Source organism: Anabas testudineus, chromosome 24 (assembly GCF_900324465.2).
Source record: "Anabas testudineus chromosome 24, fAnaTes1.2, whole genome shotgun sequence".
Classification (NCBI taxonomy): domain Eukaryota; kingdom Metazoa; phylum Chordata; class Actinopteri; order Anabantiformes; family Anabantidae; genus Anabas; species Anabas testudineus.
The window spans coordinates 16,710,173-16,733,280 of record NC_046632.1 but is presented as its reverse complement, the minus strand read 5'-3'; the positions used below and the strand labels follow the sequence as shown (position 1 = coordinate 16,733,280).

Genomic DNA, 23,108 nt, shown 5'->3' with positions numbered 1-23,108 from the left:
TTGCAGCTTCAGGAAATCTGTAATCAAGTTCCCTGGAGTGAGGCTTCAATAAATATTTCAGTATATGGTCATTGCTCTTGAGCAGCTGTATAACCTACAGTATGTGTGTGTGTGTTTACAGTAGGTAGTTTTTAATTTGACCTTCTGCTGTTGGCCTCATAATTGTGTATTAGTCAGTAATGTCCCTCTGTTTCTCCACTTCACTCTTTCCCTATGAATTATACCAGCTTGTAAAAATGTAAAGAGACACAAAGTAAAGACCAGACAAATGTCTTCAAATATTTATTCAAGTTATCGCTCATTTTAGTGATTCTACGTATTATACAGCAGACAATCTTGGAGTTGTCAAATGCCATTTTAGCAGCTAGAAAGGCCACTTTGACACTTCGACATTTAGTCGTCTCCTAAAATATGATTGGCTGCCTGGATTATCGTGTAATTAAGTCATATATTTCTGTTTTATAATACAACAGGTAGTTTATGTTGTTGCTTTCTGAATAACACCTGCAATAATTGCAAACAGTTACAGTCTGATGTTGAACTAAAACACACATATCTATTTCTATGTAAACCAGGATGAATTATTTTTACACTGTGAAATCAATGACGAGAATGAAACAAATAAAATAACCATCTATCATCTTTATATACCATCTGCTGACTGACTGCTAATATAAATGCATTTTACATTGAGTGGTACTAAAAGTCAAACGTGTGTTGTCTTTGTTGAAATTGCATCATCATGCATATTACATAAGAAGTGATCTTTGAAAAAGAACCAAACAACTCCAAACCGCATTTCTTCAGTGGATAATTCTGCATCAAAAACATTACCACAGCTCCTACTTTCAGCAATGAATCCACTCCTTCTGCTGGAATTACAGCACGAAAATCACATCATTGGATTTAGACTAATAGATTGAATTCACAAAACAAGCTCAGCACTGTTCAACAAGTAAACATCAGAAAATGTAAAGTAAGTCGTGTAACAAAGACACTTCTTTTCTAGCTTGTGTTAATTCTAGACTTAGAGCTACAGTAGTGAGTAGGAAACTTAATTCTTACTGAATTTATTTAAATTACATGTTACAATCTTCTACTATTTTAACTACAATAAGTTCATCTTGTTTACTTAAAAACATCAGTTTGACTGAGTATTTAACAGGATGAATAGTTGATTCAAAACTGACGTAATTCCTGCTCAAAATAGTATTAACATAAATACCTCAAATCACATGGCATATATTCATGTTGACGTAAATGTAGAAAACTTGAATTAATGCCATCACACATAGTTCAATCTCTGTATTAAAGGACTTTGTCTGTCTTGCCAAGAGTTTAGTGAGACCAACACAACTCTCATGTCGATCTATTCAATAATTAACTTTGCAAGAAACAGCAGCCAGTTAAAGGGATGTTATGTAGCTATTCTTGCTTTTTTTTAATGTGATGGACGTGTTCAGCTGTTGCCAATGCCAAGCAATTTGTTTTATGGTAGCTGGCACAAAATTTACATTTGCAGTTATTGTTAACGATCATATAAATCTTGTGTAGTTGGTCAAATGTTTAGTACAAGTTTGTTTAAATAGTGGATATTAGCACACTGAAATGCATTTGGACAATGCAAAAAGTACTAAGAAATTATAAAAAGTTGGAAATCCATGTAAAAATGTCTACAGCAACCCCTCTCCCAAGAATGTAAAATCTGCTTGGAAGATGCAGGTTGTAGTTTCTTGGTTTCAGAGAAACTTACAGTAAACTACTGACCAAAGAAAGAAAACTACAACAGCAAGACATCGCAATGTCACAGGCATGAAGTCTTTTTTTCTTGCTTCAAATGATCAAACTGTACCTATTCAGAACATGCAGAAGAAAAATCCGATCATCCAGACACATGTATTTAAACTGTGTAATCAGGGATGTAGTCAAGGTTAAACAGAGCATTTCTCCTTTAGGCTAGCTTCCCATGAATATTTATAAACATTAGGAAACTTGTATTTGCTGTAGTGGAATTAGACGTGTCTATTATTTCTACTTAAAAAGAATTACAACACATAGCTCCAGCTGTACGGTGTAATTACTGTTCCACATATTTTCAGAGCATCTCGACAACCTGGAGGCTGCAACCAGCCTGCTGTGTTTCTCTGCTGGTGCAGGGGTTATTTAAACAAGTCTCTTCATGAGCTAAAACTTCACACCTAATGTAAACGCCACATTTCAAAGTGTTTTCAAGAAGCCATACTGTATAAACTCAACAAGTTGTCAGATCTAATTAGGCCTAGAGCCCTCACAGCGCTTCACACTTGCATTTCTTAGGCCTACTGACCTAAACTTGGCAGGTCACCAGGAAACCCAGGGCCACCTCAACCCATAATTCACACTTGGACTCATTAACCCAGAGTTTACATCAACCCTCGAGTTAAATATTCAAACTTGAAAGTCAGAGCAGGTTAACACGTTAAGTATGCTAACAGCTAATGAGAAGATGTTTGGTTGGACAACAAATGTTTCATTGCTGTGTTCATTGGAAAGATACTCGCCTATGTTTCTACCCTCATCTCTGTATGTAAACGGTGTGTCTGCCCATTTGTTATCATCGGTTTGACCCATACCTGATTATATCCCCTCACATCTTTCTGTTAACTTTGTATTCAGTTAAGTTGTCTTTGAAGTTTACTTTCTGAACATATCGTAAGACTTCTGGGAATAACGACAGTGACAAGTTGAGGATCGTATGGCCCTAAGGTGAAGCCCGATTAAACCCTGAGCGTAAAGGAAACAGTCCCACCTTACGGCTGTGACAATGAAAAATACTCTTATTGATTCATGAGGAAACGTCTCAAACTGCAGATAATCATAGTCCTTATTCCATATTGCCAAGAAACGTAGGTGAAATTACCTAATTAGTGTTAAAACTCACAATATTTATGAACATACGGTGGCAGTGTGACGACCCCTTTTGGATCTTCTACTTATTCGATTTCCGTTCAGTAAGACAACAATGTCAAATTGTTGGTAATGTTCAGCAACAATTTTGTAACGGCAACAAGACAACCTTGTTGCTAAGGTACAAAACCAGAACAAGTGAGGTAACTGAAAAAATGACAATGTACCAGGCTTAATAAATAGATGATGATTAACATGACGACAATGACATTCATACACTGCAGCAGACATCACAGCGTCTCATGACTTGGTCACATCAAAGTTGTCTTGTGCAGACTCCCTGTGTCTGAACATGCAAGACTAAGACAGTACTGCTGTAAGAGCTTTGAGATGCACAATTTAATGACACTTATCCATGAATTGTACTTTATTTATAAGGTAAAGATTTAAAAATATAAAGTGCCCTTTTTGCAGTCTTTGGCATTTGCATTTTCAAAGCATTTTATCATCTTAACTTGCTCTTTAAATGTAGTCTCACTGTTTCTGTTACATCGTTAATATTGTATTCCCCTATAATCAATAATCCATATTTAAGAAACTCAGTCTCTGTTGTTTTAGTTAATCTATGAGACAATGTAAACTATATTTATATTTGACATAAAAAATATAACTCATATTATTTAGTATCTTTCTCTAACATTTAAAACTGACAAAAACTATATTATAGTTAACTATGTCTGTACTTGAACAGGAAATTAATCTAGTTAAAGGCTAATTCTCATTTAATTTACAATAAATCAGAGCTGTATAGTGTTGCATGCTAGATGCAGTCTATTATTAGATCTAGGAAGTGCCGTCGCTTATCAGCAAGCACATACATGTCGATGAGACTGATGGATGTTCACGCTCATGATCAGAGACAGGGAGGCTGCTGGGATCAACTGTGGGAGCTCCTGGGATTTGACCCTCCATCGTTTGCATGCTGATCTGCAATAAATTGAGTTAAGCTGCAAAAACAAGCACAGAAACATGTCGTAGCTACAGCATAGTAAAATGTAATGAGGGCGATTTTAAAATCTAAATTTAGATTTTGCCGAATCAACTTTTAGACAAAAATATTCTGAAAGCTGCTTTGTTTAGATGTTGGTGACATAATGAGACAAAACCAAGGCAGTGCAGTGGGAACTAGTGAAACTAAACACAGCGAGGCATCAGTAGAGGGACCAGAAACCCCAGGAGCTCAACCACACAAAATAAAATAAATACATAAATAAGTTAAAGACAATAGTTCTGTCCACTTTCATCTGTCTGACGCTATCCTTCAAATGTAAAGATGGCACAGATTCAAACATCGGCCCCCTGCCTGACTGGAGGTGAAGTTCTATCAGATATGAAGTGAGAGGTCAAGTTTGCCCTATTGCCCCGACGCCCTGGCTGCTCTTTGCTGCTCCAACATGGACCTGAGTGCAGGGGACATCATGGTGGGGGACATGACTGGAGTGAAAGGTCGTAAGGGGTATTGTGCATTTTTTCCAGGGACATAGACGCACTGGAAGAATCTTTGGCCTGTAAAGACAAGATGAGGTAAATGGGTGATTGATGATGGGATCATTTATAAATAAATTTAAACTAAGCTGTTTAAATATAGTGCTTGTAAAACTGGAAGATGGCAATTTAACTAAACCTCAAAGAGCTCATGGTTCCTAAAGTAATACAAAATCATCATAATTTAAAGAGAACCATTAAATGTAGTTCTGACTATTTCAGGTTACAACCTATGCTTTATAAAAATTCAATTGAAATAGTTTTGACAGTTTGACATCTCTTACCTGGTTTCTTCTTCTCTGTAATGTTGTCTTCACTCTGAGACTCCTCTGCAAGAAATGGGACTTTTTTTTTTTATTTAATTTTTAAATATTTGCATCAAATGTGAACATGTGGGAGAAAGAAGAGATATTTTTACATGCATGTAAGAAGAAACAAAGAGCTTTGAGGAAAAAGGATTTCTAATTCATCTTTTGCTCTATGTATTGAGACCTATTTTCTTGATGTTAATAAATTATTTATTCTTTTTGCTACTGTCATTACATAAATATATAAAGATTATGTTGAGACTCTCCCCTGATCACCAGTGGCACCTAGCAGATTGAAACAACATGTTAACATACAATTAGAAACCTGGCAAGCTTTTAGTTAAGAATGGGGGGGTAATGGTTGATAAATGTTTGTGGCTCCATGATCTTCTCCACTCAGACAACAAGGCTGTCAATGCAAGGCATGACATTGGACAGTGGAAAAGGGATCCAACAGCTTTGGTCTGGAGAAAAACAAGATACTTATTCTCACAAATCTAGATAATGTCTGTGATGGGGATGGTTTATTAAAAAAAGTCATGCAGAAAATATGAATATTGGTTGGTTTTGTGACTGAAGGTAAGTAAAATCAGATCTCCACAGTTCCAGGATGTTTGTTTTCACTGCCTGCTTCAAACATCCAAAACAACCAAAATCCAGAAAACTGTAGCAAAGTAAATGTTTAAAAAATTAAAGATGCAGTTTGTATGATTTAGGGCCACCTAGTGGTGAGAGTCCATTTTACAACAATCTAATGATATAGCTTTATATTTAGAAATTAAATTTATATTACTGCTTTAGTATAATAAATAATATAGAGAGTCATGGCTTCCATGTGAAATGGTAAATAATATTTTAAATATTATAAATCTTATACCAGTTAGAGCTCTAAATTCTACACACTGCACCTTTAAGTTTGGGAAAGAGAAATCAAAATATTTTTGATCACATCCTAAGAGACAGGAGCTAGAGTGTAAGAGTAGAGTCAGTCGGGGTGGTGAGGGTGTTGATACGCCACTGGATGACTCAGTAAGAACAGAACACCGATTTCCCAAACTGATGCGTTTTGGTTCATGGATTTAATCAGCTCATCCCCAGCCCAGCCCAAGTATTGTTATTACTGTATTCATCAAAATCCATAATCTCTTCCAATAACTCAAGGAAGGTTTCAAGACCAGTAATCCCCTCTCAATCAGCTCATCTCATTAAAGTCTAATCACTTATGTTCTTAATGTCATTAAGAGAGATCGTCTCTTCATATTGAGTCAACCAGTGGAAAGATGGTGAAAATTAACTGAATACCTCAGGCTTTACAGGAAGCTCTTTTCCAATTCTCTATGAACAACAAAAATATATAATATAAAAGCATTACTGTCAGCAAAACAGTTCATAGCACTGCTGTGTCTGTGCAGCTCTGTGTGAGCTAACTGGTTTCATTGAACTGGTCTGTAACGTTTCCCTTTACTTTTACATTTGCTTAGTTGTTGAATCTTAAGTCTTGTCAAGTACTTAAACTTTTAAATGTTAAATTTTCTAACACCCTGACATCATTTTACCAGTGCACATATTTTTACAATAGAGAAGTAATTCATTAGCTGTTGATAAGATGCAGGGATGAGGTTAAAGCTGAAACATCACAGCTTCATCACTGTTTTACTCACTGGAGGAAGAGAAACCAGCTGCTCATGTCAAACCTAAATAACAATAATGGCCAATAAAGGATGGCTGAGACACTACATATGCTCCATACATAGCCTGACACTCATTAACAAGCACTTTGAAACCATTTCACACTTCAATCACGTAGCTCTGATGACTGATGACACGGTGACTGAGTGACCTTAACAAGCCACAATGGCATAAATGACCCGAAGAGGTTTTAAAGCGTCAACATCTTGACCAGTCAATAGAACTGATAAAACCTCTTAGATCAAGCATCTTCGACACAAAAGCCAAACCTTGTCCTGGGTTCACAGAAGTGTTAATAGTCTTTATGGTGAGCGCATATTTGCACTTTGTGATAAATACCTTTCATGGTCTTATACTCACTCGGTTGTGGTGCTGGTTTCTCTTTATCTGAAATGTGAAAAAGGATTGAAAGTGAAAGTAATCAGTGCGAAACACACATATTACACATTGGATTCAATGTCTAATTCTATTACAGATCCATACCTTGAACCTCCTTCACAGATTTCTTTTCAGCCTTTTCAGCTTTGCCTGTAAAGGAACGACAGCCCTATTACAGCCTGCCAAATAACTCTCAGTAATTGTGGTGTACATTTAATATTCTTACAATATTATTCTCCTCCCAGTGTAATACAGCTTGACATGTCCCTAATTAGAGCTTTATCATGCATAAAACAGCCCATTTAATCACATAATGTGTGACTATGTTTCCAAGAGGTTTGATTTGTCGTGAAAGATGCCAGTAGAGACTGCACATTACCCCATCTCATATAGAACGCTGCTTGTTTAGAAAGAAATCCACTCACTTGCCTGCCAAAGAATGCTTTATTGAAGCTAGACTGCAGTTAACATGACCAAGAAATATGTTATGATGTTTTGAGAGCAGCCCAGATACCTTGTGGCTGTTGTCATTGTGCATCCTGTAGCACAATGATGTATATTTGGGAACTATTCAGCTTTAAACATCTTTACAGATAGTAAAGTAGACTTGTTCTGTTTTTAATTTTGTTTCCTTCATGTTAATCTTTTGGACAAAACTTAAACATTTAGAGAGAAATAACATTTTGAAAGCAACACTTCACTTTCTAGGAAATGAGATACTAGTTTCTAACTACAGCACGTTAGCACAGCATTTGACACTTTTATGCAAAGCAACTTACAGGTGAGCTACTTTAAAGATTAATTCATTTCTATGCCTCTGGCAGACGACTGTGGTAGTTGCTAATAGACAGATTTTAGTTGCGGACAGAGCCAGTCTTTATGCTTCATCCAACTTAGAAAATCAATGTGAAAATGTCCATGCAACATGTGTGAGTTGGTCTCAAACTGAGAAACATGAGACTCCTCATGAAAGTACCACATCTGTAAGATATACAAGAAATATAAGTGTACATTCATTTTCTTACAATGTGTACTTACTTTTCTTGTCTGCCACTAGTTTTGATCTTGTCTTGGCTGACAATAAAAACACACTAAGATTAAGAACTGCAGGTTTCAGTCCTTCTCCTAAATGCTCACCGTAGATGATTTGGGTTTGACAATAAAAACTGTGTAACTGAAACAAAATGCTAAATGAGTCACCTGCTTCTGACAAAGCCCTGACAGGCTTGTCCTCTTTTGCATGAGAGGTCACATTCGCCTTCTTAACGACTTCCAGTCTTGGTCTCAGTCTGAGCGGCTGTGGACGTGGCTCAGAGTCGGGCCCTGTTTTAGCATCTGCATTAACAGAAAGTGAGAAATGATGCTAAATTTCATGATCGTTAGTCCAAAATGTGATTTATTAACTCTCATGTGTTCTGAGTTTTACCTTTCTTCACTGCTGACGTCCTGGCTTTGCTCTTGACAGGTGACGCTTCTGATGAGCAGAAACAATTAGTTTCCAATCATCTCTCACATCACTGATGTGAATGATGATTGATTCTTATACAAAGTAATGAGCATCGGTGCGTAGTTACCTGTCTGAGCAGCGGTAGACTTCCTCTTCTGTCGTGCAGCTGCAGGCTCTAACATAATGAGGAAAGGGTCCTGATTAGTGGCCTGTATAATGCGGTTTCTTCTGAAATATTAGCTGCTCCTTTAAATGAAAGAGGGAGGTTCTTTGTTCCTTTTAGTATCGTTAAGCATGCAGCTTAATGATGTTTTACCTTTCTTGGCAGCTGCAGCAGGTTTGGTTTTCTCTTTTCTAGGTTCCTCTATAAAAATAAAATTACAAATGAATAAAAGACTTGAAATAACTTCATATATTGATGCATCTAGCTTGTTTGTTGGATTGTACCTTTCCTAGTCACTGTAGTTGTTTTGGTTTTCTCTTTTTTTGCAGCTTTCTCTGAAGCAACAAACACATAAGTACATCACATGTTTTAATAAAATATTTATTTATACCGTAAGATAAACACATGCCTAGTTAATAGGTTGGTCACCTTTATTTGCGGCGCCGGCTTTGGTTTTGCTTTTCAAAGCAGCAGCATCTAGAATTAGAAAACGGTTTGAATGATGATGTTTTTATTTGGTTCAAGTGTGTAAATATTTCTGCATAATTCCAGTTGCCGTCTGTATTATTCATAACAGCACTTGAGTACATGGCAGTGAAAACATCAAATTAGTCTGCTGTAAACATGAATTACCTTTCTTTGTCTTCTCTTTGGCTGCTGTTGGCTCTGAGGGGATAATTGGAGTGAAACGGCCATGCACAGTTAATCTTCCATAATGAGTGCATTCATACAGCACATTGTGACATTGTACAGCTTTGTTACTGTAAAGTCTCCAGTAGCTGACAAATTTAAGTATTTATAGGAAGCACGGTACCTTTCTCTGAATCATCGGCTTTGGTTTTTGTCTTTGCAGCTGAAATTGACCAGATATTAACCACTGTCCAGGAGAGAAATAATGATGTGATGTGACTTTCAACTTATGTAGTGGTTCCTACCTTTCTTGGTGACATTAGCCTTCACTTCTTCCTCAACAGTCTCGGGCTCTTCAAGGGGAACAAATGTTTATCAAGTCATCAAATTGACATTTTTACTGCTACTACTCATATATTTATCCATATTCTGAGGCTCTACACTATGTTCTTATGCTGCATCTATGGTGTAAATCATAGTCTTGTTTCAGTAAGTTTTCCTTTTGAAGGACATCGGTTCAGAAGTTCACTTTAAAAGTTTGTGAACCCTTTTATTCTATTTCCGCATAAATATTACCTAAAACGTGACTGTGTTTACACATAAGTCCTTAAACTACATAAAGGAAAATCAATTAAACTAATGAGATAAAATCTTAGCCCACTCCTATTAAAGAACAGCTTCACCTCAGGGTGTGCTTTACCCACCTTAACTTATTTTAGCACTTACTTTACATAGAGACTAGTAAAAGATTCCCAAACATTCAAGTGCCACTGTATAAAGGCAACCCAAACTGGTTTCAAACTGTCCAGATAAATGAAACTCCTCCTTACCCTGGACCGGAGCTGCAGCTGGCTCAGCTCCAGCAGCTGGAGTCTGGATCTCAGGCTGAGCAGGAGCCTCCTGTTCTGGGGTTTCTGGCTGCACAGGCTGGACTGATTCAACTGGCTGCACTTGCTGTGGTTGTTCTGGCTGAGGCTGCATAACGGGCTGCACTGGCGGTTGATAGGGTTGATATTGTGGGTAGAGGGGCTGCATGTGTGGAGGTGCTTGTTGATAAAAAGGCTGCATGGGGGGAGCTCCAGGTTGGACTGGGTGGGCGGTCAGAACAGGAGCAGATGGAGCTGAAAATAATATGATGGTGATATATTGAAGCCGGCCGACACAGAAGATATGCATTAGAGGAGGAGTCGTGTTTCATGTTGTTTAGCTGAAATAAATACCTGACGAGGTCGGAGGAGGGTACGGATTGTCTGTTACAATGTGATGAACTGGAAGGTAAGGAGTTAGTTTGACAGATCAGCAATGACATGTCGACACGTTTGGTGCCGGCTGTGATGAAATTAGATATTTATTTCTCTTACTACTCACCATACCATCCAGGTGGAGATGGACAGTAAACAGGTGCAGGTCTGCACGGACCCACTGAAAAAGACCATAGTAAAATATGTTGGGTGCTCCTTGACGTTAGTTCATGGGAAATATTGTTGTGTATATACAGTATTTTACATTTAATAATAACGTATTTAAAATCATAATGACAGCATGTATTATACCTTCTTGTCCAGACACTGGGACCTCTTCTTGTTTTTTGATCTTTGTCCCTATCAAACAAACAAATGGTCAAACACTCTTTTTCTCATTGTTCGTTATTGACTAATTATACAATTTTTCTGTCAGAGTGTAAATGTGACTTATTAAGGACTTTAGATAAATCATTTACCCTTTTTTGAAGTCTTGGTTTTCTCTTCTTTCTTGGCTTTTCCTTGTTATTTACAAATAACACATTAAGTAAACTCTTAGAGAAAGTGTAAGACGTCTCTATGAAAGTATAATGTAAAAGTGACGGACATGTATCATATGATCGTTCTGTGACTCTATTTAATACTAATACTACTACTACTACTACTACTACTACTACTACTACTATTACTACTACTACTACTACTACTACAATACTTCAGTACTGTACCTCTCAGAAAAGCAGGGATTCTTCTGACCCTCCTGATTTTTGTTTCCAAACTTGCAATCCTGGGAAGAGCTGGTTCCCACACATGCACACACATAATTTAATTTAGGCCACAGTGAGAACAAAGGTGAACAGCTGCATCTGGTTTAAGTGGTGTTACGACGGTACATCACAGTGTTACCTTTCCTTTTTGGCTTCTCCTCGGTCTTCACAGCTTCATGATCTTAACGTAAATAAAAACACAAATTAAAGGAACTTTAACTTAAAGCTGTCACAGCTTCACAAATGTCCTAGTTACACAGAAACATTAACTGAAATGCGCCTCTAAAGTAGTTGCAGCATATTAAACATCACAGTTGTTCTGTAAATTAACTGTATTTGTGGTGATGACAGATTTTCTCTGAAGCTTTAGTAGAATCCCTGACATTGTACCTTTTCTCCTTCGCACAGCTGAGACTCTCCTCGGAGCAACTGAAAACACAAACATAAGATCACAGGATCAAACAGTAATATTTTCACAGTCACTTACTTCTGCTTCTCTTATGTTCTCTTATTAAAAGCAGAAATGAAACAGAACTTCAATATATTTTTGGTGCAAGTTTAAAATGTCTCTATTGTTTGTGAATCTAACACAATGTTTTCACATGAAGACAATACATAAAGTACTTGTAGTATTGTGATTGTTTTAATTCCAGGGTTATTCTACCTATTTTTATGTAATAAATAAACATTATAAACACTAGTGTGACCTAAATGCTGCATTGTTGTTATCCTAAACTCTGCGTCTCCTCTCGACACAAACGATATCAACAGATTTAATTTCACTGACTGTACAGAAGGATCACAAACCTTTTTTCTCTTCGGTCTTGGTGACTGACCCTTTGGCCTTCGCAGAATGCAGACACGGACACACTGAAATCCCGAAGCACAAAGTCAAAGTCTGGATTTAAATATGATTCTAATATTTAAAGTATCTTCAGTGTCTGACCTGCAGGTTCAGACTTTGATGCCTCTTCCTCAGGTTCAGGCACAGGTTTAGTCACATCCACTGTTGCCTTCTCCTCGTCATCGTCATCTTCATCATACTCCTCTTTCTTATCCTCAGGTTCGTCTACAGATTTGTGTGGTTTAGCTTTCAGCTCCCTGTGTGGTTCCTCTTCTTCCTTAAGACCAGCAGGCTGCCTGGTAGCTGAGAACACACAAGTTATTGTAACATGGACTTTAAGTCTGATAATAGACCAGTGAGTGGACAGCGGCTGATTTTTGTTTCCAATTAAATGATCAATTCAGCTAAAACACGAAGAACAGAACGGTACAGAAAACAAAAGTATGTCCAATTCCAAAAATACCACAATACTCACCCGTTTCCTCATCTTCAGCCTCCTCCGTCTTCTCCTCCTCAGCAGCCTCACTGAGCTCCTCTTCATCATCATCTGCCTCAGTCTTTGCTGCCTCCTCCTGGACAGTGAGCGCTGCTACAGTGGCAGCTGCAAAAAGTTTGTTTTCATCATGGCAGTTTAAAATCAGTACAGACGGTAGGAACTGAAATTAATTTAATTTAATTTAATTATGAACCATTATTAATAATAATTAATACAAAATATTCATTCTCGTACTGTACTGAATATTATATCAGTGTTATTAGTATCATGATCTTTGTATTTTATTTATTTTTTTATTTGTAAAATCATGATTTAGAGGGAGAATTTAAAAAACCCTCTATATAATTAAATATAACTTGAGTGACACTGCTCTGTACCTGCAAGTAAGATGTCATCAACATCATCATCATCTTCCTCCTCATCATCGTCTTCTTCATCCTCACTAGCTAACGACTCTGATGTGACTTCATCTTCATCGTCACTGAAGACAGATTCTTCATCAGTTTTAAGAGTAATGTCGTCATCATCTTCATCACCTAATACTCCACTGTCTGTAGTCTCCAGGGGAGGGATCTCATCCTCTTCCTCCTCCTCCTCCTCCTTTTCATCATCATCATCCTCATCATGGGTGTCCTCTTTAGTGACCTCATCGGGTTTCTCTTTCTCTTTGTCAAGGCCGAGGTCTTCATCTTTAATGTCGCTGTCTTCATCATCATCTTCATCGTCTGCAAAGTGCTCAGAGGAGGCAACAGAGATGTCGTCATCTGATTGGTCCAGATCGTCCTCATCTGTGTCTTCAGCGACTTTGACATCTTCCTCTTCAACGAGTTTATGATCATCATCTTCATCATCATCCTCACGAGGAGCGGAGATAGGAGGAAGATCAAGCTCCAGGTCGTCATCTGTGTCTTCTGCAATGACATCATCGCTATCAGAAGTTGTAATGCCCTCTGCTAATCTGTCATCTTCATCATCATCATCATCATCATCAACATCCTGCTCTTCTTCTTCACTGGAGAGAAGTTTAGATTCACTGATGTCTGAGGTGTCAGTGAATGCATCGTCACTGGTATCATCTTCGTCATGTTTTTTTTCATCATCTTCATCACTGTCAGAATCGGGAGTCACTTCATCTTCAGAAGTGGAAACAGGTTCAGGAGAAGCTTCATCCTCCTCTTCATCTTCATCAGTCTCGAGAGTAGCTGCTCCAGGTTTCTCCTCATCTTCTTCCTCTTCCTCCTCCTGGTCCACAGCCTCTTCCTCCTCTTCTTCCTCTTCCTCTGCCTCCTCCTCATATTCTTCCTCCTCCTCTTCCTCATATTCTTCCTCCTCCTCCTCATAGTCCTCCTCCTCCTCCTCCTCCTCATAGTCTTCCTCCTCCCCCTCCTCCTCATAGTCTTCCTCCTCCCCCTCCTCATAGTCTTCCTCCTCCCCCTCCTCATAGTCTTCCTCCTCCTCCTCTTCCTCCTCTTCCTCCATCTCCCCAGCAGCCTCCACTTCATCTCCCTCCTCTTCTTCCTCTTCTTCCTCCTCCACGACTTCAATCGCTGGCAGATTCTTCTTTGCTTGCATCTCTATAACTGTTAGAAACGTGTTGATGCTCCTCAGATTATCACAGTACACTTTTGTTTTATATAAACAGTAAAATCTTGGACTGTACTGTCTCTTTAAATAAAATACTTAAAACAGCAAAACAAGTCATCACACCGAGTCAAACTGAAATTTAAATTAACCTGAGCAGAAGGAATCGCAATATAAAAAATATAAAAAAAAAAGAGTTCAATAATGTCACTGATTTAAGTGTGCAAAGTGAACATCTCACCTAATTACAGCTTCAGTACAAGTTCTTTGATTCCAAAATTATTCAACAAGGAAACACAAAAAGACATTAGTACTAAAAATTCTGGACAGTTTGATGATATTCTCTTAAACTGCATATGTCAGATGGTTCAACCTCATTACATGCATTAACCACAAATTAGGAAAAGGGTCTTTTAATAAGCAGCAGGGACAGCGGTGGACACCTTATTGTAAGACAGATGCACATTAATAATAATTATAATGCTAAAAATGAAAAAAACAAAATGCAGAAATCAATACTGTACAAGGAAGATGCTGAATGTACAAACCTTTACTCCGTGAAGGTAGAAATTCTCCTGTAAAGTAAGAAGAGAGGAAATAGAAGTCAATACAATAAGACATGCTCACTTTGATCCAACACTCATTCACATGCAGTAGATCTTCAGTTTTATCAGAGGTTTTATAGCTTAGTAGCATCGGTTAGTGAGAAAACGCCAACCTTCTTATATGAAATGTTTTAGTGCAGGTAATGATGAGAAACAACACTGTGGGTTTTACTGTGGTGGGGTTTTGTGACTTACTGTTATAGAACAGGGATCATGGTTCAAAAGTTATTAACTAAATCAAGTTAATCTACAGATTCACAGAAATACACAGTGATTGTAGAATACCTTCTGATTTCTTACTCTTCACCTCCACCTTCTTCTCCTCCTCCAACCATTTTGAATCTTTGAGATGGTTCACAGATAAAGTCAGCTTGGAACTACCACCACAACAATAATAATCTGCTCATGTTGTCACCTAGATGCATGCATGTCTTTCTATAGCCCCACACACTCTCAGTGCAAAAAGGCAAAGCTGTTGACCTCATAATGATGTCAGAAGAAGCTGCAATCAACGAGCAATCTTGTTTTTCTTTCCTCTTTCTGCAGCTGAATGATCATTGCAACAAAAAATAAAACCAGCTCCATCGGTACAAACCTTTTTTTCTCACGGCATATAGGTTTCCTACAGAAGAGAGAGAAATGAGTAAATGCACTGTAATGTCACCATTTTATTCATTATAAACACGCTGAAGCAGCAAAGTCTGAATGTACCTTCATCTTCTGCAGGAGCGATCAGGTTGGCAGCAAATTTTACCATTAGACTGATCACGTTTGCTGATTCCTCCACAGCATCGTTCATCGCCTTCACCGGATCTGAGCCGATCTTGCTGAGGCCTCCTGATGGAGCAGGGACATGAATACAGGTACACAAAAAGTGGTTTTAGTCTCTTGCTTGGTCAGACTGAAGTTTATTTCTGGTTGTTCTTAACCGAGCCAAACAAATCCAATATCAAAAAGAGCTTCTGAACTTTCCTCAGTGCAAATAAAGCTCAGTCGTCTACACTGAGGAAATATCAGGTAACATACGTTGTCCAGTAAAAGGTTAAACTGTGGTGAGACTTCATAAAACTGGATTTCAAAAAGTGGTTGATGTCACAATAGGAGCCCACCTTCCAGTTTAACCACTGCAAAAAGCCTTCTGCTGTGCACGGTAGCACATCGCTGCACAAAGAGCATTTAAAAAACAACACCGAACCTCTTTCATCAAGTCACAGAACACGTATTTTCCCGTCTTCACAAAACTTGCTTGAAACATTTTACAGCTGAATTTGAGCCGACACTAGAATTTCCTTATTTAACTAACTTCATTTCAATAAAAAGACAAAGAAGTTAATGAAAGAGGGGCCGGCGTTCCCAAACACACACACATAACATGGTTTATTTTAAATTGAGGCTGTTCCACAGGAAACTGAGGCAGCGTGTGCTAAATAAAATCAAATATTTAAAAACGTTTGTCTGTAATCACAATGCACATGTTGGATTTTGAAATATTTGATCCAGCACAGTCGTCTTCTGCACCCAGAAACACTGTACACAGGTAAAATGAACACAAAGGAATTCCTAAACAAGCTCACGATGATACACATCGTAGAAATCTACAGAGTAAACTGACAACTATGCAGAACATAATACTAAAGTGTGAGTGTATAACTAGAGGGAAATGCAGAAATAAAGCAGCTTTCTAACACTGGTGTCTAATATTAGCAGCCAAGGTTATTAGTATTTTTATCAGCAAAAGAAAAAGCTTCTGGCCTGAGGAGTTAGTAGCAGGTGAAGTGCCTTGCCTCTACGCCCTGAATCCTTTAAAACCTTCCTGATGCCAGAAGGTGGGTGACCTGGTTGAACGAGAAATAAAGTGGCAGTAAGCAAAGACATTAAGCACAGTGTTGAAGCAAAGTGAGGAGAAGAACGTTGAGGAAAGAAGGAGAGGTGGTGGAAGGTAAAGTATTTCTGTGTCCAGTCTGTGATGAGGTTTTAACATGCATGAATTAATACTGTGAAAGAACAAAAAGACACACAGTGATTTGTTCTTATGCTCGATTTGTCCTGAATTTGGGAAAACTAGGTGGACTTCTATGTTTAATTGTTGCTTGTTAATCTAGTTTTATGGCACGAGAATCACTTGTAACAGTTTATGTTAGGGTTAGAAAACTGACTGGAGTTGAACACAACAGAAATAAATGAAGTTTTAACGTTATGCAGAGAAATGGAACCAACTTAGTGTAGTGATGTGCAGTGACGTATGAACAAGTTAAATTAGTCATTTAAAATGAGGATAGTCCAACATACTGTCGTGGTGATGAGGAAGATACATACATGATAAGATAAAGAGTATCAAAAGCAAGTTGTCTTTGTTTATTACAATTGAAAATAAAAGTTATGAATAAGCAAAGCTCTAGTTTGTCTTCTGCTTTTAGTGACTCTACGCCTCCTCTATCTGAGATAAGAGGAGGCGACAGGCAGAATTTCAAAGCCCTCTCCTCACCTGAAATGGCCTTGTAGTCCGTCAGATCAAACATGATGACAAAAACAAATGACCATGTAATGATGAGAGCCAGAACTAAGATCCAGGCCAGCGGGGAGCTGAAAGTAGCATACAGGTCGTCTGTGAAGGTTTTCTTGGAGGACCGTACAGGCGGTGACCCGGCGTCTACGTTCTTATGGTCGATGACCATGGTGGTGGTCAGAGACCGTGCTGGGGAATAAAATTCAATGTGTTAAAATCATTTCCTCACTAGTTTGTCTATTAACTGTATTGGAAGTAGAGCAGCTTGCATGTGTAGTAATACTCGGTAGCCAATTTATTAGGTACTGTCTATGCAGTAATGGAGCTGTGCTGAACTGTTGTTGAATTGTGTTGTTTTACACTGAGACTAGTTCCTGATATCTTGTCAACCCCATCAACTAGAGATTTTAAATATGATAATAATGTTTGTATTTTATTAGTATCAACACTGGAAGTGAGAATTCAGGATGATATGCTGTATTCCTTTCATTGTTAAGAATGTGAAGATAGACGTGTTACAAAATAAAAGTGCATAAAGCAGCAGCTCATACGTCACAAATAACTACTAAAGAGAAATAGAATGAAACACTAAAGCTGACATATGTTGAGTTATGGAAACGGCTGACCAATCTGCAGCCTCGTGGTGATGCACTGTGTGTTCTGACACATGCTGTCCACCACAACAAAAACCACCAGGAGGAATTATTGTGGAACTGATCTCTGTATTTACACTCTGAAAATAATCTGACATTAAACTTTTAAAATTACCACTAAACATTTTCAAATCTCAGGATCACGGAACAGAAAACAGAACAAACATTTTTCACAACACCAGTATGAAGCTAAAGAAAACACACGTTAGCTAACTTTGTCTTTCTCTGGACGAGACTTTATGTTGTCTATAAATTCATGTTGTCAACAACATCCAGTTCAGAACTGTTAAAAATACAACCACATTTCAATAACTCATCAGATTAACACCCAGATAAATGAGTTCTATAGAGGAATACTGAGCATAAACTTAGTACTTCAAATCCAGCAATGAATATTCTGCTTGTTCTTTTACTTCAGTACAGAGTTCTTGTACTTTTATTCACCTCTGGTCAGGTGCTTCCTGTTCCTTTGAACCTTACACAACATTTGTGGAGAGACCCAAACATGACACTTGAAGGAGCTTCAGAAGATCTGTATCAGGATCTGAATGAGATCAAGTCAAATCCCAAAACCTAAATCCAGAAGCTTTTTAGAGATTTACTATCTAAGACTTGAAGCTGTAATTGCTGCCAAAAGGTGCGACACAGACTAGACGGTACGGAGTTAGGGGTATGAAAGAAGAGATTTCTGTTTTTTATTTATGTGTAGTATTTTTTATTGTGTGTTGTTGTTTGTTTGTTGTTGGACAACAATGGTTTAACCATAACTAACTTTAACTTCTAATGTTAAATATTTCTAATGGAAATAAAGTGAACACAGTGGATCTATGTGGAAAGTGGGTCGAGGACCTTTTATGGTCAGACAGATGATTTTCTGTCGGCGCTCCCGGCTGATGATTTGTGCTCTACTCACTCTTGTGTAATCTTAGTATTTCAGCCATGACTCCTTTTATATGATGCTAATTTATGGACTTTTTTTTGTCTCATCAAGTCAGTTCCAGTGTTGTTAATGTCACTGTGAGTCTGCTAATAATCTCTCTTGTTGCCTCTTTTTATCACATCACTGACAGTGGTTAGTTTGTTGTGTTACTGATTCAGATCTTGGCAACACTTTAAACACACACAGATACACACACCTGTCTAACCACATTACCCTCATACAAACAAGTCAATTCACAATATGGTATTTAAAACCTGATTCGTGATCATCAATTTGTAAACTGGTAAATCTTTCTCCTATCTTCACCCTGAAACCTCTGTCAAGCTGCACTTTCTAAAACCAACTCTTAATGAACTGACCAACCATCCATGTGCAATTCCTCCTTTTATGGCTGACCTGTCTCCACACTGAGGATGATATTTCTGTGGATACATAGTAGGTGTCCATAGTAGCTCAGCTCAGAGCAGATATTAGGAGCCACGGGCTGCATTTTCTGCCAGAATACAGGGCAGAGTGATCGTAACAGGACTGAACTAAGAGCAGCAGAGACTCCTTCAACCCAGCTGGTTGACCATGAGCTGTTTCCGTGTCTCCGACTGGCACGAGTGTTGTTTCAGATGCAGTAATCAATGTGAGAAAATGGATTGAAGGTCACCATAATAATCTATGTTTTTGTCAAATTATAATTTGTATTAGTTTATTTTACTTACAGTGAGTTAACTCAGATTTGTTGAATTTCCATAATCATACTAGTGTAGTATCCTGTACTACACTATATTTCCAGAGCCTTCAAATCATTTGTCAAATGCTGGAAATGATCTAAACTTCAGTAGCACTTTACAGTTTAATAATAACTGGGTAATAGTGGTTATAGGAGTTTAATAGCTCTATGATAAGAAATTGTAATGTTTATTGCAATAATAAGCAATAAACAGGTCAACAAATGGATCAGTACAAAAACAAATGAGTAATAATGTGGAAACCAAACATGAAGAGCTGCAGAGGATCAAACACATGGGGAGCTTTAAAATGCAACTGCACCTTTTCTATTTAAAGATATGGTATCTGATATATTTTAATATGATTATTATTTATTTATTGCTGAGCTGGGAATTGCTTTGCATACTTCTTGTGCAGAAGCCAAGTTGCTAGTAAACTTTTAAGACCTGTAACTGTGATCTCCAAACATCTAGTTGTGTGATTCTTAATTCAATTCATGAAATAGTTTTTATGTTTACATGTTTTAAATACAAGAATCAACTATTAGCTATTTAATAATAGTTCTTTTTAACAGGGTATCCACACTTCTGCAATTTGTCTAAGTCACTCCTTAAGGCTTCATTTTAAGATGTTATGGAAGTGAATGTGACACAGTTGGATAACAAGTCACCAACATTGTTACTAGAAATAAAACGTTTTTGACCATGAAAGGTTCAATCTTGATGTGAGGATGCTGCTACTTTCAATCAAAGGCCACAGTCTTCATAAATGAAGGGATCAGTAAAAAGATAAGATTAGATTGTTGTTTTTGTCTCTAACTGAGGACAAGACAGTAAGTTTTGATTTTCCTAATGTGACAGTGACATTCTCCATGAACAATAAATGGTTAAAAAATGGCATCACAGCTGTATCAGTCGATGTGTTTACATGCAACAGGCGGACTGACTGGTCCTATACAGCACAGTGGATGTCACACTAATCTCAAAGCTGCATTACAAATAGCAGATACATGATAGCAGTATATTTTTAGATACTCCCAATCATGAAATTCCCCAGCTCATACCAGACAGCACAACATCAGAGAGGCAGGCTGCAAAACACAGCTTACAGAGCTTGATTCATCTACATTATAACAGGCTTCTTTAATGTGTCGTGGTGCGATACTGAATGTGTTGATACTTTACCTTCAGTCGCTTCAGTCATAGTTTCAGTTCAACTCCAATAATTAATCCTCTGTTCAGAATATGTTTCCATGAAAAGAAATAATCACAGCAGATCCTCGACTCCTCTGCAAAATTTAATCCCAGTGTTTAATTCCGATCCAACAGCAACATGTTGCAGAGATTTGTGGAAAAGCTAAATTTGTGGCCACCGCCAGTAACTCTACACCTGTTTTTCCATCACCTCCGTTTAAATCTGGACTCTCCTTTATGGTTCCAGACGTCAAACACCCTTGATGGGTCCAGATGATTGCACCGTGGTTCAGTGAGAGGATTTCTGACTCAGTGGATGAGGCCGGGGAGACAGACAAAGACCAGGTTTAGGTGGTCAGTGTCTTTGCCCTTTGGCTGACTGGGGCTGGGGTTGCAGATAGAGTAGGCTGCCCACCCCTCCTCCCTCCACCAGCTCTGACAGAATTAGCTCGACCACGGGGACTGACGGACGATGGAGGAGAAAGAGGGAACAGAGATGAGGAGAGAAAGCTTCGAGGTAACTTTATCCCAGCAGCTGATGTTGCTGCTTGAATCATGTGATCACAGTGTGGACACAGACTTCACACGACTTGAAAGTGTCAATAATTTTGCCTTAAACACAAACTGATCTATTTATTGGATAGTTTCAAACTTTTTGTTGCCAACTAGAAAAGTGTGGAGCTAATTAGGCTCAGTTACATTCACGCCATGTTTCTGAGCCTCAGGCCCTGAGTTATTCTTAGAGCAGTTCGCTGCCACTGGTGTTCGGCTTCGCCTTTTTAGGCCAGAGGCGTGACCTTAACACCCCATCCCCCCCAGGCCTCCCCATGTTAGGTGATCCCCCTCCTGCAGACCTCCCCTGCTCCACATAGAGCTGTCATCAAGTGGAGAGAGAGAACGAAAGAGAGGGAAGTTTGTTGGCAGAAAACTCAAAGTGAAATTTCATACAATCAACAACAGGATTCCACATCAGTTTGTACTTCACCTGAAGGCATCCCACAATGCCGGTCATCACAGTCTCTTCGTGGTGTCACTCTACTGCCTCCAAAATCTCTGTTGCCTGTATTTACGCTTCGTGCAGTTGGTTTTACCCAAAACTAATGTAAATCTTCAATCACTCTTAACTTAACTAACGATCATAACTGGTTCCTGAGGTGAGAAGTAGGCTGTGCAGCTGCTGAACCACGCCTTGTTTCGTAACATGTCTACAAAGTCAAAGCTACACTTGCTAGATGGTAACAGACGACATTATCCAAAACGTTCTCTTATCAATCAGGTCATTAGCTGACAGGCTGAAAATCAGGTGGGTGTCTCCAGACTTAATCTTGTAGCAAATACTGAGCTGAGGGATTTGTAATCTGACTGTGAAACAAATATCTCAATTTTTAAGATGCAAATGTGCATCATAAGTCACTGTAGGGCCACGACTGTCATCAAAAGACATTTGCATACATGATTATGTCACATCAAAAGATGGGGGAACTGAAAAGTCAGGCTTACTGTATGTCTTTATTTATATCAGACTTTAACTCAAACATGAAGAAAAACCTCCTATTCATTTATTTGTGTTATCAACAATAAGACGAATGTACAGTGACAACTTACGATAAAATCTAATCTAGATACTTTAAATATTTTTATTTATCCTTTATGAATAATGTCATCTCTGTATTCAAAGCAGTAACAGTCGATATTTTAGAGTGTTAAAAACTTAAAACGTTTTAATAGTGGCCTACACAAACTTTACTAAACACACATTTAAACAAATACAAACTTGTATCTCAAAAGCATGATTACCAGTGTTATGTGAAACCCTGGCTTTTACAATGTTATTAAATGATACACTCAGACTTATGCATGTCTAGCCTTTAGGATTGCTAGGTTCACTTCATTACTTCAAAGTAGATGCTCAAGGCGACTGCCAGTATCACTGCCCCCAGTCCGACCGCAATCAATCCTATACAAGCAGGATGACCTAAAATAACAGGAAAAAAACAGAGCAATAAGTTATCTGGTGTCATTTAAAACTCAAACAAGACAAACCCCAACGCCATTATTGCTCGATTCATAGTTTTGGCCACATGTATTATTTAAGTCTGGTGGACTCAGCAACACCACTAGAAACAATGTCATGGAACTCAACAAACAGTCAATAATCAGATTTAAACCAGTCTGTTACTGGACCCAGACCTCAGCATATAGAGAGGAAGATAGTAACCATACTCGAAATGTCCACTGAAGTTGGTCAAAACTGAACAAGGAAACTGCCATTCGAAGCAGTAGGGGCTTACGACTGATAAGTTTAATAATTTTAATGTGCACCCTTGTTTTCACCTCCAATTAGTGGGTTTTCCATACCTAAACTGATGGTTCCCTTTTCCATATTGTCAGATAACTGCTTCATCTTAAGTGAAGCAATAAAAGACAAAAACATCTGGAAGGAAATAGATGAATGAATTCAAGTTAAACTTACGGATGGTATTTTTGATTGTTTCCCACCACGAAACCTGGAAGGA

The 23,108-nt window shown here is 38.2% G+C and overlaps 2 protein-coding genes across 2 annotated transcripts in view; both read right to left on the bottom strand.

The window, feature by feature from the left end:
* Nucleotides 1-281: 281 nt before the first annotated feature.
* On the bottom strand, nucleotides 282-21,007 carry LOC113149635 (probable serine/threonine-protein kinase kinX). The gene is made up of 32 exons (XM_026341844.1): nucleotides 20,584-21,007; nucleotides 17,066-17,275; nucleotides 15,292-15,417; nucleotides 15,176-15,202; nucleotides 14,524-14,550; nucleotides 13,883-13,974; nucleotides 12,772-13,657; nucleotides 12,374-12,499; nucleotides 12,001-12,201; nucleotides 11,862-11,924; nucleotides 11,445-11,483; nucleotides 11,194-11,235; nucleotides 11,016-11,084; nucleotides 10,767-10,808; nucleotides 10,600-10,647; nucleotides 10,415-10,468; nucleotides 10,267-10,314; nucleotides 9,877-10,167; nucleotides 9,352-9,399; nucleotides 9,231-9,269; nucleotides 9,050-9,082; nucleotides 8,846-8,893; nucleotides 8,701-8,751; nucleotides 8,570-8,617; nucleotides 8,381-8,428; nucleotides 8,233-8,280; nucleotides 8,007-8,141; nucleotides 7,845-7,880; nucleotides 6,912-6,956; nucleotides 6,789-6,815; nucleotides 4,716-4,760; nucleotides 282-4,452 (listed from the first exon to the last, which is right to left on the bottom strand). Exons 1-32 carry the CDS (start codon nucleotides 20,600-20,602, stop codon nucleotides 4,301-4,303), a joined length of 3,213 nt encoding a protein of 1,070 aa, XP_026197629.1. The 5' UTR covers nucleotides 20,603-21,007; the 3' UTR covers nucleotides 282-4,300.
* Nucleotides 21,008-22,089: 1,082 nt separating this feature from the next.
* The window catches only part of LOC113149351, a 35,971-nt gene continuing 34,952 nt past the window's right edge, over nucleotides 22,090-23,108 (bottom strand). Inside the window, exons 34-35 of the mRNA XM_026341424.1 lie at nucleotides 23,066-23,099; nucleotides 22,090-22,567 (exon numbers count right to left, since the gene is read on the bottom strand). Of these exons, the coding sequence (XP_026197209.1) occupies nucleotides 22,476-22,567; nucleotides 23,066-23,099 (126 nt within the window). The 3' untranslated portion in view covers nucleotides 22,090-22,475. The remainder of the gene's footprint in view (nucleotides 22,568-23,065; nucleotides 23,100-23,108) is intronic.